This window comes from Marmota flaviventris, chromosome 2 (assembly GCF_047511675.1).
Source record: "Marmota flaviventris isolate mMarFla1 chromosome 2, mMarFla1.hap1, whole genome shotgun sequence".
In the NCBI taxonomy this organism is placed as follows: domain Eukaryota; kingdom Metazoa; phylum Chordata; class Mammalia; order Rodentia; family Sciuridae; genus Marmota; species Marmota flaviventris.
This window is the reverse complement of record NC_092499.1, coordinates 137,476,248-137,495,114: the sequence shown is the minus strand read 5'-3', so window position 1 is coordinate 137,495,114 and position 18,867 is coordinate 137,476,248. Positions and strand designations below refer to the sequence as shown.

General features: G+C 41.5%; 1 protein-coding gene across 1 annotated transcript in view; it reads left to right on the top strand.

Moving 5' to 3' along the window:
• The window catches only part of Ticrr (TOPBP1 interacting checkpoint and replication regulator), a 41,264-nt gene extending 28,436 nt beyond the window's left edge, over nucleotides 1-12,828 (top strand). The window contains exons 16-22 of the mRNA XM_071607418.1: nucleotides 3,858-3,948; nucleotides 5,337-5,398; nucleotides 6,160-6,294; nucleotides 6,875-7,032; nucleotides 8,852-11,027; nucleotides 11,170-11,295; nucleotides 12,051-12,828. Coding sequence (XP_071463519.1) covers nucleotides 3,858-3,948; nucleotides 5,337-5,398; nucleotides 6,160-6,294; nucleotides 6,875-7,032; nucleotides 8,852-11,027; nucleotides 11,170-11,295; nucleotides 12,051-12,163 — 2,861 coding nt within the window. The 3' untranslated portion in view covers nucleotides 12,164-12,828. The remainder of the gene's footprint in view (nucleotides 1-3,857; nucleotides 3,949-5,336; nucleotides 5,399-6,159; nucleotides 6,295-6,874; nucleotides 7,033-8,851; nucleotides 11,028-11,169; nucleotides 11,296-12,050) is intronic.
• The last annotated feature ends 6,039 nt before the right edge of the window (nucleotides 12,829-18,867 follow it).

The window sequence follows — 18,867 nt, the reverse complement described above, 5'->3', positions numbered from 1 at the left end:
GCCTAGTTTGGATAAAATCAAATTAGTTTCAATAGTATATACCTTGTTCATGTATGTTTTTGTCCCTCCCCTTTATTGTCATGGTCATAAAGTACATTTTGTGCATTGTATGGCCATTAATTATCGTTTTGTATTTTTTCCTTTTAAATCATAGGAAAAAAAAGAGGAGTTATAAGCCAAAAGTACCATAATACTATCTTTTTTTTGGTACTGCAGATTAACCCAGGGGCGCTTAACCACTGAGCCACATCCCCAGCCCTTTTTATTTTTTTATTTTGAGACAAGGTCTCACTAAGTTAGGACTCAGTAAGTTTCTGAGGCTGTCTTTTTGTGTGTGTGTGTGTGTGTTTCTTTTTTTTTAATATTTATTTTTTAGTTATTGGCGGATACAACATCTTTGTTTGTATGTGGTGCTGAGGATCGAACCCGGGTCGCACGCATGCCAGGCGAGTGCACTACCGGTTGAGCCACATCCCCAGCCCCTAAGGCTGTCTTTGAACTTGCAGTTCTCCTGCCTCAGCCTTGTAAGCTGCTGGGATTACAGGCAGGCCCTGCTCTGACAATAATATCTCAGTATAAATTTCTTTGATTTCTCTTGTTTGGGGTTCATTGAACTTGTTGGATGTGTAGGTTCATGTTTTTCATCAGATTTAGGAAATTTTTAAGTATTTTTCAAAATAATTTCCTGCCTCTGTCTCTTCTAGGCTTCTCATGTTGATGGTGGTATGCTTGGTGGTATCCCACAGGTTCCTCAAGCTTTGTTCATTTTCCTCATTCTTTTTTCTTTCTGCTCAGATTAGGTAATTTTGATTTCTGTCAAATTCTTTTTCCTATGAGAGGACCATACTTTCCTATTTCTTTGTATACTTTGTAATTTTTTGTCAAGAAGTAGGAAGGAAGGATACTATGATATGCTAATTATAGAAATCTGATTCTCCAAGCCCCCTCAGGGATGGCTGCTTTTTGCTTTTTGCGGGCTGCTGCTTTCCTTTTGTAGCTTTTCCAAACTATTTTTTGTGAAGTGTGTACTCCTTGTTGTGTGTGGTTACTGAAGTTTCTGTTTTCTTCTGTGGCCAGCCAGTGACCTGATAAAGATTTCCTTAAATTTCTGGCTTCCAAAATGGGGTGAAGAGAAGGCATTTCTGTCCTTTTAAATCTTACAGTAGGTACTTTAGAGAAAGCCACTGCAGCCTGAGAGGGCAGAAACCATGCTGTGTGCATCAGTCCCACAGGATCCCTAGACTGACCAAAGGATACAATTCCGGACTTTAGGAGGACTGCTGTCTGCCCTAACACCAGCCAGCTGCTCCTAGAATGGGGATTGCTGTCCCACAGCTGCAGTGGGGCTGAGGAAAGGGGGCAGTCCCTGGTTCATGGGCTTCATTCCTTCTAAATATCAGCAGCCTCTCCTCACCAAGCACCTCCTGGTTCTAATAAATGTTCAGGTAGGTTTCAAAGTTCCCAAGTATTTGATTCTTTGTAGCCTATCAGTTGTTTTGATAGTGTCACCAATCCCTAGAGCTTTCCTCTCCATCTTTGTGCATGAGTTCCTGCCCTTGGGATTACAATTAATAATTTAAACAGCCAAGTTCTAATTGATACCAGCTTGATTTTAGTTTTACAAAAACTGCTCCTATGTAATTCTATTTCTTGTCCTTTGTGCTGTCATACAAATGATATCTCTATATTTTATGTCTGTCAATACAGATATTTTTTTAGTATTTATTTTTTAGTTATAGGTGGGCACAATATCAATTATTTTACTTTCATATGGTGCTAAGGATCGAACCCAGTGCCTCATGCATGCCAGGCGAGCACTCACCACTGAGCCCCAGCCCCAGCCCATGTCAATATAGATTTATATTGGTTTCATTTTTTAAATCACAGGGTGAGAAAAAGTTGTAAACAAAAAAAAAAATTAATACTGTCTTTTATAAGTTGGTTTTTTTTTTTTTTTTATCAGATCCAGTTTACTTTAATGCTTCTTCTGCATTTTAATTACTCTTTTGCCCTTTCCTGTCAGCCTGAAGGATTCCCTTTTAGTACTATGTGCGGGACAGGCCATCTGGTGATAAATTCTGTTTGGGTTTTGTTGTTGTTTCTTTTTTTAATTTTTTAGTCTTAGGTGGACACAAGATCTTTATTTTATTTTTATGTGGTGTCGAGAATCGAACCCAGTGCCTAACGCATGCTAGGAGAGCGTGCTACCACTTGAGCCACAACCCCAGCCCTGTTGTTGTTTCTTCTTGGACTGGGATCAAACCCAGAAGTACCTTACCACTCCAGTTTTTGTAAAACAGCTCTTTTTTTTTTTTTAAACATTTATTTTTTACTTGTAGTTGGACACAATACCTTTATTTTGTTTGTTTATTTTTATGTGGTGCTGAGGATCAAACCCAGGGCCTCGCACATGCTAGGCAAGTGCTCTACCACTGAGCCACAACCCCAGTCCACTCCCATCTCTTTTTTATGTTTTCATTTTGAGACAGGATCTTGCTAAATTGCCCATGCTAGCCTTAAACTTGTGATCCTTCTGCCTCAGCCTCCCAAGTCACTGGTATCACAGGCATGCGCCATCACATCCAAAATATTGTTTTAGTCGTCAGTGAACCTTTATTTTATTTGTTTGTTTGTTTGTTTATTAATATGTGGTACTGAGAATTGAACCCAATGCCTCACACATGCTAGGCAGGCACTCTGCCACTGAGCTACAACCACAGCTTTTGGTTTTGTTTTAATCTGGGAATATGTCGGTTTCTCCTTTGGTTTTTTCCTACATATATATTTTAGTTGTAGATGGACACAATACCTTTATTTTTGTTTATTTTTATGTGGTGCCAAGATCAAACCCAATGCCTCATGCATGCTCAGCAAGCTTTATACCACTGAGCCACAACCCCAGCCCTCTCCTTTGGTTTTGAACTGTGGTTTTGTTGGGTGTAGAATTCTTCCCCACATATTATCACCACCTCAGGCAGCTGTGATATTTAACACTTTCAATAAACCACTTGCTTCCTGGGAAAAGGTAGTTTATACCAGGTGAGTCCTAAGTCTGGTAAGTAGAGACCAGTCTTGAGAGTAGGATTTTCCAGGGAACTGTAGGGTCAAATGATGACAGGTGTCTGGGAGCAGTGCTTTGGAGGCGCTCTAATCCCATTCTGCCCCATCCAGAAACTATAGGGCTGTTGGTTTTCAAGGTGACCACAGGGCTAGGGAATGGGAATTGGGACTAGGGCAGGTTAAAGTACCACAATCCTCACTGTACTTCCTGAGAGTTGGCCATTTTTCCTGCAAACCTTTAGCTAATCTCCAGAGTTCTAAAAATAACTAATTTTTCCAGAGTTCTTTCTCCTTAAGAGGAGGGTTTTTTTCAGAGGTCCTTCTCCATCATTTTGGCTGATGTCACGCTTTTGTGTGTGTGTGTGCCAGGAATCAAACCTAGGACTTTGAAGGCACTCCACCACTGAGCAAGTTTGTCATTTTTAACTTACTCTAAACCAGATCTCCCCTTGTGTAGCTTGGCTACCTATTCTGAGATATCTTATGCCAACTAGATTTATCTTAATAATTAATACTTGCATGGCATGTCCTTATTTTTACATATTATTTCTTCATAAGAACCACTAAAGAGGTGGATAGGTATGTGAGTCTTAAGAAGTGAGCACTTTTCATTTTTTAGGATTGCTTATGTGATAAATAATTTTGAAGTATTTTACATTGGCCTGTCATTATTTTATCTCTAATAATGTTGATAAACTTTCTATCCCATTGAGTTTTATAAAGACAAAACTTAGAAAGATCTACTCTAGCTAGCTAATAGACCATATATAAATTCAGTTGCTTTTTTTACATTTTAGGTTATCACAAACTGCTGACTAAGAGTGTGGCTGAGACTCCAGTACATAAGCAAGTCTCCAAGAGACTACTTCATAGACAAATCAAGGGCAGGTGAGTGACATCCTTGTCCAGGCTTCTGCATACATTCAAACTATCTTCACCGTGATCTTGGGGGCCACTGTTTGCCTTCTCTTGACCTTCAATCCAGACTTCAATCTTAACCATGTTGCTTATTAACTACAAAGGACTCTATAATATTGTGTGGGCAGGAGAGCCATACAGAGTATACTCTTGTCTGGCCTCTTTTACTTGGTATCATTGAGATTTGTTGTTGCTTATATCAGCAGTTCATCCCTTTTCATTGCTGGGTAGTATCCATCAAATGAATAGTCTGCAGTTTTTAAATCAGTTCACCTGTTGATATGCAAAATGGTATGTCCCCATTCCTGCCAGGCAAAGCAAGAAGTCTAGGATCCCAGCTCAGCCTCTGCTGACAGAGGTATGGGTGAGGCTGCAGTTTTTTCTGCAATGATCAGTTGAGAAGGGTAGTTATCTGAAGTATTCTGTCTTGCTAGGCTGCCTCTTTCCTGGTTCTTTGGCTTGAGAAAGCTGTCTCTCTGTGTGGCATTGGGTGTTTGTTTGTTTTTTGTTTGTTTGTTTGTTTCTATCCACCTGTCTATCTGTCTATCTATCAGCATATCTACATTTTCAGCTTCTCCCGAACCCAGCTAGGATGTGTGCAGCTGAAAAAAGGGGAGCTCACTGCACCATCTTTTCTCAGGTCCTAAAGTCCTCAGCTAAGTTGCCGTCTCTCTACCTTTCAGAGTTGTCTCCTCTTTTATATATAATGTCCAAGGTTTTTAGCCATACTTTAAAGAGAATAAGAAGCACATCTTTTTCATCTTGCTCAAACTCCATCTTGTCATTATTTGTTGACAGGTGTTACATACTGGTGAAAGTTTACAGTAAAATTGGTGGGTAAGAAGTCCTTGACAAAATGGCAGAAATTAAAGCTCTTAAATGGAAACTTGAGCTGCTAGATGTGGTTGTACATACCTGGAATCCCTGCAACTTGGAGATTTGGGGCCCTAAGCAATTTAGTGAGATCCTGTCTCAAAATAAAAAGGGCTAGAATATGGCTCAGTGATTAAGGGCCCCAGGTAAATCCCTAGTACAAAAAAAAAAAGTATTAATATATTTTAGAATAATTTTGATGTTATAAAATTGCTTTTTTTTAAAAGCATGCCAACCATCTCACAATAATATTGATATGTTGGAATGAGGATATGGCTCAATGGTAGAGTTTGTGCTTAAATGCTCAAGACCCTAGGTTTAATCCCCAATACCAAAAAATAATAATAATCATGTATGAGACTGCTTACGAACACTAATATTGTCAAACACTGTTCTTTGTTATCTTGTTAAATGAAAACCTGTCTCTAGTTTTAATGTGCATTAATTATAATAATATTGAATCCTTATGCTGATTATTCCTTAAGGTCTTCTGATCCTGGTCCTAATATTGATGTTGTAGAAGAGTCTCCTATAAAAGGAGAAGATGGTGAGTACTACCACTATACTTCTACATTCTGCCAGCTTCTACATAAACATTTCTGTACTCAGCATATCCTCAATTTACAGAAATTGATGGCCACAGGTACACAATGTAGCTCACTATTTATAAGTGAATGTTCTTTTACATGGAATTAATTGAATTCTGAAGAAGAAATATTTTTATGTAATAGAAGTGTGACTGGGGGAGCTAAACTACTGTGTCACACACAATGCTATGGCTCATTTAGAAAATATATATGAAAGGAGGGATTTTCACAAACTTCTTTTTTTAATTGCTCAAGTAATTTATGTTGTAGAAAAATTGAATGTATAAAGAAGACAAAATTTTGAAAAATTACTTGATAGTCCCACAACTCAGATATACTTTGTTTATACATAGCATATACTCTTACCAGTATAATTTCAATACAAATATAAGTAGCATGCACATATGAAGCCTGTTTGTGTTTTTTGTTTTTTAACAAATGGCACATTATACATACCTTTTTTTTCACCCTATATCAGGTGGCAGTTTATAAGACTTCTGAAAGTGGGCCAGTGTTTGTTTTTTTTTTTTTTTAATACCTTATTGGGACCATATATCAAACCCCTTTAGCTATTTAAGAGAGACTTCAAAATCTCTTATAGCCACTGTTGAATTTCCATCCTGTTTGTGGTATTACATAAATTTTGCCCATTTCTGACAGTATGGGAAAATTCTAAACTTGTAGTTCTCCCTAGATACTAATTCTGTTTCTGGTTCTGCAGAAATAAGTTTGAGACGAAGTCCTCGAATCAAGCAGTTGTCATTTAGCAGAACAAATTCTGGTTCCTTCTACTCTATATCTCAGCCAAAGTCTCGAAGTGTGCAAAGAGTCCACTCCTTCCATCAAGACAAGTCAGGTAACACGGGCCCACCTAGCTTCACAAATCCATGCTGACTTGGTGGGAAGTGTTTTTGGGAAAAGAAACATACAATCTGACATTTTCTTTCTTGATTTTGGAGAAATAGAAGAGGTAGATATAGTCAAGGTTCAGAGTGATGACTAGATGAACAACAGTCCTTTGACTCTAACCATTCATCTCTTGGATTCCCACAACTTGGTCAGCCATAATTTATGCCATATGGCCAGATGCTGCACACAAGTATCATAGGTAGAGATGGGTGGTGTCTATTTTCATTCTTTTGCCCACAATTAACATAATAGATGTATTTTTTGTATTTATACTAAAAAATTAAAAATATTTATAATTACAAATTAAGTTATTTCAGTTGCCTGCATTTTCTAACATAGGACTTGGAACTAATCTATTAAACTTCAGGAAGGCAATGATCATTGCGTTCTAGACATAATTAGGTGGGATTTTCCGCACCAGTTGCTCTGAAACATTGTCTTTTCTTGTGTGGACTGGCTGTTTCAATAGTATTGGGAGGGCAGGTATTGAAAAAAAAAAAGTAAAAGTTATTGTTTTTGATTTTCAGGCCAAAGAGAAAATTCTCCAGCCCAAAGTATTCGGTCTCCAAAGAGGCTTTTCTTTGGGGCAGTGTCTGAAATGATCAGTCCCTCGGAGAAGGGTTCGGCCCGAAATAAAAAGTCTCCAAGAAGTAGTTTGGGTTCTGAGGTACCCACAGCTTACCAGGTATACATAGAACATAGAGTCCAGGAAGGAAAAAAGCAGGTGGCCTGTAAATAGTAAGAGATGTGGTGTGGTTGGGTTGTGCCATATGAGTCATCACTGAGCACATGGAATGGAACTTAAAGCAGCAGGTTTGCTGAGGGCATGGTTGTAGAGAGGTAGAGATGGGTTTCATCAACTCTTTGTATTATTTACCACATATGTGTTTTTCTGAAATGTATAGCAGTCATTCATCCATTTCTGTTTGATTGTCCACTCTGTACAGAAACCTGGAAGTGACCCCTGACTTCTTCCTTTCCCAGGGCATAACCAACCAGATGAATTCTGCCCATTTTATTTACCCCTTCCTTCTTCTGTATCCCTGCAATTCCTGTTCTAGTTCAGTTCTACCTGGAACATTTCAACAGCCTTTTCCCTTTCAAATCCGTCTTCCACACAGAGGTCAGAGTGATCTTTCCAAGGAAAACATTCATTTGACTTTGCTCAAAATGTTTGCTTTGCTTTATGCTTTGTAGACTCCTTATCCGATAAAGCTAAGTTTTTCTAAAATGGAACCCTTGTATTAAAATAGTTCCATTAAAATGGAACCCTTGTATTAAAATAGTCTGTTTGAAAAACCCAGGTAAACTGCTTAGAGTCTAGGAAAGGACAAAACTCTGGGGAAAGTTTTGAAAACCACAGATCTACATGACCTAGATCAGTTCCCCTCCCCGAGACAGGTCTGTGGTCTGGTCACTGCCCACCAAGCTGGCCTAAGACTTTGGGCCCTCCCTGCTTGACACTCCTGCTCAGCAGTATCAGGCTATATTCTGTTCACACGTAGCTGTTGTTCTTTCTATTTGTGTCTTTGCTTTTATTTTTTCCAGCCTTTGCTTGCTCCTATTGATACCCATTCTTTTTACTATTTTTTTAGTTATAGGTGGACATAAGATCTTTATTTTTATTTATATATGGTGCTGAGGATCAAATTCAGGGCCTCACAAAAAGGCAAGCATTCTAGCACTGAGCTACAACCCAGCCCCTTGATACCCATTCTTGAACATCCAATTCACAAGTCCTTCCTGTCCCCGAGCCTCCTTTGTTATCTTTGCATGTCCCTGACAGTTGTGTTAGCCACACTATTATCACCTGTCCACACAGCACTGAACACGAAATGTCCTCTAGACCAGGATTCACTTGAGATGATCTAGTAAGGATGTAGAGGGAAAAAAGTGCTTGACCTCCTCATCTGTTAGAGTTTTTAACTACTTTTTTTGCAAGAAGGAGTTTTTAACTTTTTTTTTTAATTTGTTAGAGTTTTTAATTACTTTTTTGGTTGGGAATGTCCTTTCTGAGCCCTGATCATTGTTGCAGTACCTCATGTGTCTGTATACTCCAAAGCCCTCCCCACCACAGTGTCTGCACATAGTAGGTATTCAGCACACACAGTTGAGTGGAGCTAAGGGCAGATGAGGTGGCTCCTGGAGGATACAGGAGGCAAAGGAAATTATTGTTTTGTTTGAAGAGAAGGGGAGTCTAATGATAGTTCTGAGTGGTGAAATTAGACAGAAGCAAAGCATGGTTTAGCGTAGTATGCTGATATTAAAATTGCATGTTCTAAGGGAACAAAGATTGGATATAGTGCTTGGTCCTAGAAATAGTGGAAAAGTAAAATCAGAATCAGGTTTTAGAGAAGGAAATAGATTACTATTTGGTCGACTTTAAGTCTCCAGTTTGCTTTTCTCATTGTCTGAAAGATTACAAAGACACTATTTAGAGAATACAAGTTACAATAATAATCATATTAATAATCATATATAATAATAATAATTTTTCTTTTCAGACTCCCAAGAAGAGTTACCGGAAATCTCCAAATGTTTCTAATACTACACCGAGAAGGCTCCCTCATACACCACGGACTCCAGAGGATACTCCAAAAAGAATGCTTAAGGATTTATGCTCTGCACACTCCCCTGCAGAAACAACACCTGCAAAGCAGGAGTCCTTAAAAGACCCTTCCTCCCATGGCTATGGGACACGATTGAAATCAAAAGTCACTCCTCAGAAAGGATCCTCCTTGGCAGGAGAAGGGGGCTCTCCTGTTGAAACAGACATACCAAAAACTCCCAGCAGGCCAGGTGCTCAGCCACCTGGATTTTTGCCAAATTGTATATGGTCACATTCAGTGAACTCCAGTCCAGAAAGCCCCTGCTGTCCAGCATCCCCAGCTCCCTCAAGTGCCCAGCTCAGGAATGGGTATCTGACTCCTGTCAGATACTCCCTCAGAACACCCTCAAGGGCAGCACCCCTCACGGGCACACCCCAGAATCAAAAACACCAACAGCCCTATCTCCTCAGAGTTTCTCAAGCAGATGAGCTAGCACAGACACTAAAGGACATAGCTGTCAAAACCCCAAAGAGACCAGGGGATACTTCTTCCCCACCCATTTCCCCAAAGAAACAGTTTCCCTCTCCCACAGATGATGTTTCTAGGAGTCCACTTAGAAAATCTTTGGCAGCATCCCCTCCCCTTGGAGAACTGGATTGGAAAGAGCCCCAGATGTCACCCAGCACAGCCACTTCTCTCTCCTGTCCTATTCCCTCAACTCCCCACAAAATCCCACAGAGAGCTACATCTGGCACCATCCCACCTCCACGGCCTTCTAAACTTGAGAGACGGTGTAGAAAGACCTCTAATCCTGAACAAGGCTCCCCAAAATGCCAGCCTGGCCCCTCTGTGGTTCCTGTGGTCAACACAACCCACAGCCCAGCTGCCATCACAGGATCTAGAAAGTGCCAGAAGGAAGGAAGCCTCTCTCCTCAGTCTTCTCCTGAAGGACAGAGTTACCTGGGTCCTGGTTTTGGAACTGACTGGCATGGATCTTCTCCTTTGCTTGTTGTAAGTGACACAGAATACCTCACTCTGCTTGATAATGCCAAACACCGGGGCCAGGAGAACCACCATGTGAAAAGTGGTGTCTCACCAGAGGAAGATGGTGAGGGGCTCAGAACAGAGGTTACCAGTGAGAAGCCCTCTGTGTCTGATCCTGGGGTGCTTCTGCCTCTCCCTTCGTCTGAGCCCAGCTCTCCTGTGGTACTGTCCTCCTCCCTGTGCTGCACCTCAGACAGAAGATGGTGCCAGGCCACAGCACAACTGGAGAGCCTGGAATCTTCTGTGTGGCATTCCAAGGACCCTGCCAGCCCTCAGACCTATGAGGTGGAGCTGGAGATGCAAGCCTCTGGCCTTCCCAAACTTAGGATCAAAAAGGTAGATCCCAGCTCTGTGTTTGAAATTGATGCCATAGGAAAGGAAGAGAGCCCCTTGGGGGAGGAGGGCTCCTTCCCTGATCTCAGTGTTTCCAGAGGCAGCAGGTCCTCCAACAAACCTGAACCCACCTACATGTCACCCCCCTGCCTCCGCCCCTCACACAGCACACCTGGCAAAAGCAAGGGACAAACCTATATCTGCCAGTCCTATACCCCCACCCGCTGCCCCTCCAGTACGCCCTCTCCATTTCAAACAGATGTTGGGGTTCCTTGGACACCATCCCCCAAGCACAGTGGGAAGACCACACCTGACACAATTAAAGACTGGCCTCGGAGGAAGAGGGCCGTAGACTACAGCACTGGAACCTTTGCTGGGCGGGGTGAGGCCAGCACAGACCTTCCTGGGGGCTTGTCACTGCTTGAGCCCGAGGGAAGGGAGCAAGGTCTTGAGCTTGGCCATCACAAGGCTCCCATGTTGGAGGATTTTGAGCTCGAGGGGGTGTGTCAGCTGCCAGACCAGTCACCTCCCAGGGACAGTATTCCTAAGGTTGAGGAGGTCTTCTCATGGGGACAGTTTGGGCTGGGCTCCAGGAAAAGACTCCTGTCTGCCAAGGAAGAAGCTGAGTGTGGGCCCAAAAGAGTGTGCAGTGCCCTGAGTGAAGATTCAGAAGCCAGTAAGCACGAAGAGGGGTCTCCAAGTTGGAGCATGCCACTGTGTCCCTCCACAGGGGATGACGAAGTGTTTGTTTCTGGTGAGTTTATTTTTGAAACCCATCTGCCATGTGGTTTCTGTTGGGCAGAGTATTTGGGAGGAGGCATTTAGAACTTGGGAAGGGCCAAGTGTCTCTGTTTGGGACCCTGTGGGACTGCACTTAACATGTGGCATCTCCTCAGGCTCCACCCCACCTCCTGGCTGTGCTGTGCGAAGCTGCCTCTCGGCCAGTGGTCTACAGGCTCTGACCCAGTCTCCGCTGCTGTTTCAGGGGAAGATGCCTTCCTCTCAGAGCAAGGACACCAGAGGTAATCTCCTTGTTAAAGGTCCTGGTAACTTTTATCAGGGCCACGGTGCTCCCCTGTGGGTGACTTGGAGAATTCACTCAGGGTTGCCAAGCAAATCAATTTTGGAGGAATCTTGGGGATGCCAAGTAAGGGATAGATGGCTTTGTGCCTCAGATGTTGTGTACCCTTCCCAGAGAAGCTTCAGTAAAGCTTGGGTGCATCTGAACAAAAACCTTCTCAAGATCCTACCAGTTTTGAAGATGGTGACAGCATTGGGACACCATGACACTGCTTGTCTGTAATCTTAGAATCTGAACAGGAAAGCACTTGGGCCACAGAAATGTTATGTTCAGAGACAGCCATTCCTGCCAGTAGGTTATGCCCCTTCCTTGTGCCCTTTCTCAAGCCCTCTGTAAAAGCACAGGATTTGCTGTTCATTGCACTGGCTAGAAATGTTTTCTTCTGTAACATGGGAGGAGGAACACAGGATGTGGAGGTCTCTGTAAGTCATGCAAAGTAGTATAACCCCCACAGATCCAAAACCTAAAAGAATGTACAATACAGAAAATTGAGGAAACACAAGTGCAAGTACTTTGCATTTCCACAGTGGCTTATTGTTGTCAACCTGATGCCCAAGCATGAAAGGTGAAGAGCATTATCACAAGTGAGGGTAACACAGTACTGATTTTCTTAAATTTATTTGTGTGTGTGACCCTTTGCTGTTCAAGCCCATTTTCTTTTGTTCAGTCCACAGTCTCTTCTCTACCTTTTTCTAGATGAGGATGTGGATGTGTTTCCCTCTACTTCAGAAGAATCTCCATTCAGTCAAGCCTTCTCCAGGAGGCGTCCCTTCAGCAGAACTTACACACGGAAGAAGCTCATTAGCTAGTTAGGACGGGCTCCAGTTGAAGGACTTACAACTACAAATGCTGCTAAGCCTGACCAGATCCTCTGCATGTCCTGGACAGAATTGCTCTGAGAGTGGTTTCTCTGGGCATAGCAATTCCAAACTCAACATCAAGGTATTCCAGCAGTGTGCCCAGAACAGGAATGACCAGGGATTGATGGGACCAAAAAATTTCAACAGGTGAAATTGAAGTCATCCAGGTCCCCATGGGCTTAAGAGAAATTGGCGACCTGGTCCCAAATCTCCCTAGCCAGTTTTCAGATTCCCTCTGGAATACCTTGTGGTAATCAAATTCCCCTCATGGAATCTGTCTCTTCCTAGTCCTGCCCATTGTTTGGGAGGTCAGGTGGACGGCTGTGCAGCTGGAGCTGTAACTCAGGCAACCTGAAACAGGGAACTATAAGATGGGATCCCATTACAGCAACACCCTGACTATAACCTTGGCAAGTCAGAAGGCCACTGCCTTGCTTATGAGAACAGAAAGGAAAGTACCTCATGGGGTGCTTCAGAAGTTGCTATAAGACTGGGATGGCACAAACAGTGCTTTGTAAACTGTGAAGCCCAGTGCGTGAAATTAAAGGATGCATTTGCAAGAGAATGTTTTGTCTTCTCTGTTTAACAATAAAATCATCTCTGGCTACTTGGCATTCAGCACTTTAATGTTATTATCGCAGGTTAATTGTGACCAGGGTCCAGCTCTAGTCATTTCCAGAGCAACCCCATTTTGAGGTCTGTCTTGAGAGCCAACCAACTCCCATCCCAGTCTGGCCCGCTCCTGGGGAGAACATCACCCGGCATGTGGTTTCCAACTGGAGGGGCCTGTGGAGCAGCTGGAGCAACTTGCTGTTGAGCTGACTCCCAACTCCCTTTAAAGTACTCAAGCCTGGAGTGGCCTTGGGTCTGATTCCTCCTATTGTCTTATAAATCAAATTCCAAGTGAAAACTCCTATTTCTCCCTTCAGAGATGTGCTTGCTTTCCATTCCTGTGACAAATAGGTCAAAAACAACTTAAAAGAAGGAAAAGGTTTATTTTGGCTCACTATTTCAGTCCATGGTTGTTTGGCTTCATTGTTTGGGGGCCTATGGCAAGGCAGAACATTGTGGTGGGGAGCCAGGCTGCTTACCTCTTGGCAATCAGGAATCAAAAAGAGGAAGGGCAGGGCCCCAATAGCCCCTTCTAGGGCATGTCCCTAGGGACCTTACTTCCTTATATTAGGTCCCACCTCCTAAAGGTTCCACCACCCAACAGCACCCTCAGCTGGGGACCAAGACTCTGAGACCTGAGCTTTAGGAAGACATTTGAAACTCAAACCATAACAAGGACCTGGACTCTAAAGGCTCATGTCCATATCACAATGCAAAATACATTCAGTCCATCTCTTAACAGTAGCCATAGTCAAAGAATTCTGGCATTGTCCAAGCCCAAATCCTCTGAAACTCAAAGCAAACTCAGCTGTGAGCACCTGTAAAAATTAAAAGAATAAGAGCAAGTTATGCACTTCCAAGATACAATGGCATTAGGTGAACTCCCATTCCAAAGGGGAGAAATAGAGCAATCATGAGGAATCGGACCAATGCAAGACCAAAACCCAGCAGGCAAACTGAATTCCTTCAGCTCCATGTCCAGCATTGGGCCCCATGCCTACAGCCTTGCTGGAGCCCACGTGGCCACCTGTAAGCTGGTTCTGCTTGCTGCAGGTGTAACCTTGATTGTAACTTGAAACAGCACTCTCTGGCCACACTGCAAGTGTTTCAAATCTTTCTGCTCCACTTTTTTGCTCCTGATACTATAGATCTGCCGGCAAAGCCTATGCCACAAATTGAACCTTGAGTGTGTTACCTTGAAATTCCCTTCATCACATTAATTAGTCCATCACACACATTTGTTTATTTTTGGTACTGGGGATTGAACCAGGGGTGCTTTATCGCTGAATTATATTCCCAGCTGTTTTTACTTTTAAAAGCTTTTTTCCCATATTTTATTGGTGCATTATAGTTGTACATAATAATGAGACTTGTTACACATAATTACTTTGGACAATATTATTCCTTAGTGTTTCCCTCCCTCGCTCCACTGGTCCCTTTCCTCTACTGATCTTCATAACATCTATCCCCCACCCCGATCCCCATGTTTTTATTTCTTCTGTGCATAGTATTAGTAGTGCTGGGTTAGTAGTTATGAATTCTTTCAGTTTCTGCTTATCTTGGAAGATTTTATTTCTTTAGTTCTGAAAGATAGTTTTGCTGGATGTAGCTATTTTTTTTAATATTTATTTTTTAGTTTTCGGTGGACACAACATCTTTATTTTTATGTGGTGCTGAGGATCAAACCCAGCACCCCGCGCATGCCAGGCGCGCATGCCGCTTGAGCCACATCCCCAGCCCCGAATGTAGCTATTTTTGTTGACAATTATTTTCTTGGATATTTTCTGCTTTATTTCTGTTTCCATTTTGAACATTCTAAACTTACTTTCCTACCACATTTTCTTTCTCTTAATGAAATCTATGGTTTTTTTTTAGTTATGCATGGCAGAATATATGTTGACATTTATACAAACATGGACTATATCTTACTCTAATTAGGATCCCAGTCTTGTGGTTGTACATTATGTGGAGATTCACTGAGATACATTCATATATGTACATAGGAAAATTATGTCAGATTCATTCCACTGTCTCCTATTCCTGTCCCCACTCCCTTCTTTTCATTCCCCTTTGTCTAGTCCACTTAACTTCTATTCTTCCCCTTCTACTATCCCTTTGTATGTTAGCATCCGCATATCAGAGAGTATTCGACCTTTGGTTGTTTTGGGCTTGGCTTTTATTTCACTTAGCATGATAGTCTCCAGATCCATCCATTTACCAGCAAATGTCAGAAAATCATTTTTTTATGGCTGAGTAATTTTGCATTGCGTATAACATTTTCTTTATCCATTCATCTTTTGAAGGACACCTAGGTTGGTTCCATAGCTTAGCTATTGTGAATTGACCTGCTACAAACATTGATGTGGCTGCGTCACTGTAGTATGGCTGATTTTAACTTTGGATATATATCGAGGAGTGGAATAACTGGGTCAAATGGTAGTTCCCTTCTTAGTTTTTTAAGGAATCTCCAGAGTGGTTGGACCAATTTGCAGTCCCACCAGCAACATATGGGTATACCCTTTTCCCCACATCCTTACCAACATTTATTGTTACTTGTATTCTTGATTATTGCCATTCTGACTAGAATATGATGAAATCAATGAAATGTATTTTACCATCTTTTAGGACTATTTGGTTTATTTAACTCCTGCTCTCACCATATTGTTGCAGTTATTATAACTGTTGATGGTGATGTGTTCCAAGCCCTTCTAGATTTTAAAGTTTGTGTTGAGAAATCAGAAGTAATTCTGATTGGCTTGACTCTGATGTTTTTATCTTGAGTCTTTTGAAATTCTATCCTTGCTCTGTGTGTTAGCCATTTTAATTATCTCTCTTGGAGAGGTTCTTTTTTGATCTTGTCTATTTAGGGTTCTAAATGCCTGCTGTATCTGAATGTCCATTTAATTCTCAAGGTTTGGAATATTTTCTGTTATTATTTCCTTAAAAAGTTTACCAGTAACATTAACCTTATCTCACAACCCTCCTCAATTTCAGCGATTCTTAAATTTGGTCTCTTAATGTCATTCCAGTGTTCTTAAATATTTTACTTATGGTTACTTATTTTCTTTTAATACTGTCTGAATGTTCAATGTTGGCCACTTTGTCTTCCAGCTCTGAGGTTCTATCTTCAGCATGATCTATTCTTTTAGACTTTCAACTGAACATTTTATTTTATTTATTGGGTCTTTCATTTTTTAAGATTTTCATTCAGTTGTTTTTCATTATCTATCTCCTTATTGAATATCTCATTCATATTCTGTACTGACTACCTTAATTCATTCAGTTGTTCTCTTGGAATAATTATTTTTATTTTTTTAGAGACAGGGTCTTACTGAGTTGCTTAGTAACTTGCTATTACTGAGGCTGCCTTTGAGCTTACAGTCTTCCTGGCTCAGCCTCCAAGCTGCTGGATTACAGGCATGCACCACCATGCCTGGCTATTCTTTTGAATTCTTTATCAAGTATTTCATCCACTTCAATATCTTTGGACTCAATTGCAGGTGAATTATGAACTCTAGAAGGCATTATGTTACCTTGTTCTTTACCCCCATTTCTTTTATTCCTGTGTTGTATGCATCCATTGGGATAGGTTTCACTTTCTCTCATTTGTGGGCATTTTTAGGCCACAGTCTCTTGCTAAACTGTCTTAGAGTGATGTAGATTGAGATCCTTCATAGATATGGTATCCACAGCATTTCTATTAATTTTTTTTTCTCTAAGAGTGGGTGTCCATGAGTGGGACTTGAGAGTGGGACTTGAGAGCTCCCCTAGCCATTCCTACTTTAGGCTTAGTCACTAGTTTGGGATTTGTTATGGTTTAGGTATGAGATGCCCCCCAGAAGCTCATGTGTAAGATAATAACATTAACCCTAAACTTTCTTAGGGGTGAAATGATTGGGTTATTCGAGCTTTAAGTCAATCAGTAAATTATTCCCCTGAAAGGGATTAACTGAGTGGTAACTGTAGGCAGGTAGAGTGTGGCTGGAGGAGGTGGGTCATTGGGGCATGACTTTGGGATTTATATTTGTCATGGGGAGACGAGCTCTCTCTTTCTCTGCTTCCTGGTACCATGTCCACAGCTGCTTTCCTCTGCCACACACTTCCACCATGATGTTCTGCCTCCTCTCAAGCCCTAAAGGATGGAGTCAGCCATCTATGGACTGAGATCTCCGAAACCGTGAACCCCAAAATAAACTTTTCCTCTAAATTTGTTCTTGCTGGGCCTTTTGGTCACAGCAGCGAAAAAGCTGTCTTCTTTGTATTAAAGTATTGCTGAAGTTTGAGCGTGGATAGTTTGTGTGTGGACCAAGTATGCCTGGCTCAGTTTAGTTCAGCAACAGTCTTTACACCTCACAGAAAAGGGGGAAACAAAGAATAGCAACAACTGAAGCAAACAATATACAGCATTAAAATAGAGACTAGTGCCTACTGTGACATCTACAATATTAGTTACCACAGGAACAGGAAAGGTGGGGTCAGCAACTGCCAACAGAAGAAACAGTAAATAGCCATGAATTAGATCTGACATTAAACAGCAGGTGTCAACTATGCCATCAACCATCCTAATAACAGAAAGAACATGAATGATTTATAAACTAAATAGTTCTAAAAAATGGTAAAAATGCATTTCATTAAAAGAAAATGTGATAGGAAGGTAAAAGAAAGTTTAGAATGTTCAAAATGTAAATAAAGCAAAACAAAAGATGTAGCAAGTGATGGCTATAAAGAAGAAGGAGAAAAAAGAAGTAAAGGGAGAGAGAACAAGAGAATTTGGCTGTGGGAGAAGGAGAGAAACAAGAGAAAAAAAAAAATCAAACTAAAAACCCTAACCCTCGGGCTGGGGATGTGGCTCAAGCGGTAGCGCGCTCGCCTGGCATGCGTGCGGCCCGGGTTCGATCCTCAGCACCACATACAAACAAAGATGTTGTGTCCGCTGAAAACTAGAAAATAAATATTAAAATTCTCTCTCTCTCTCTCTTTAAAAAAAAAAATCAAACAAACAAACCCTAACCCTCCAAAAGACAAGGAACAATAACAATTGTTTAAAAATAAAGGGCTGGGGAAGCAGATCAATGGTAGACAGCTTGCCTAGCATACAAGAGACCCTAAGTTCAATCCCCAGCACCACACACACACACACACACACAGAGCTAAAAATGAGAAAGAAATGTGTGGGTGTGTATCACACCAAGAACACCTTAAAAAAAAAAAAAAAAGAAAGAAAACTTTTTGTTGTTTGTTTTTGGTACTAGGGATTGAATTGAACCCAGAGGTGCTTTACTACTAGCCAGATTCCTAGCTCTTTTTATTTTGAGAAACAATCTCACATTCAGAGCCTTACTAAGTTGCTAAGGCTGGCCTGGAATTTGTGCTCCTCTTGCATCAGCCTCCTGGTGGCTAGGATTACAGGCATGTGCCACATCACCCAGAGTTGGGAAAAAGATTCTTAATGAAAAATGAAAGAATTGTCTCCACTGAGGTGCTCAAAAACATCATCACCTGTGCCCAACTGTCCTTCTTTCAAGATGTACTGAGAGAGCACAAGAGAACAAGGGCTGGGCGTTGTTAGCCCTTTTCTTTCTCTTTTTTAAAAATATTTTTTAGTTGTCAATAGATCTTTTATTTTATTCATTTATTTATATGTGGTGCTGAGGATTGAACCCAGGGCCTCATACATGCCAAGCAAGCGCTCTGCCACTGAGCCTCTACTGCAGCCCCAGCCCTTTTCTTTTTGTGTGCTCACCAAGCTGCCAACTGGAGTGGCCTAAAACTGAAGCTGGGTGAAATAGCCTTTCACTTCACTTCTCACCAGTATACGGTAGGACAGAATCGATAGTGCCATTGGTTGAAGTTTTGTCAGGACATACCAGATCAATGCACTCCCAGGGTGGGGATGCTGCCGCATTCTAAGAGGGGATTAAATCTAAGACTAATCAGACCTTAGGGACTTTGCTGGATGGTATCTGCTCTGGAGAGATTAGACCAACATACCCCTAGGGTCCAGCAGATGCTAATCTGGATCTCAGGAGCCTCCCAAGAAT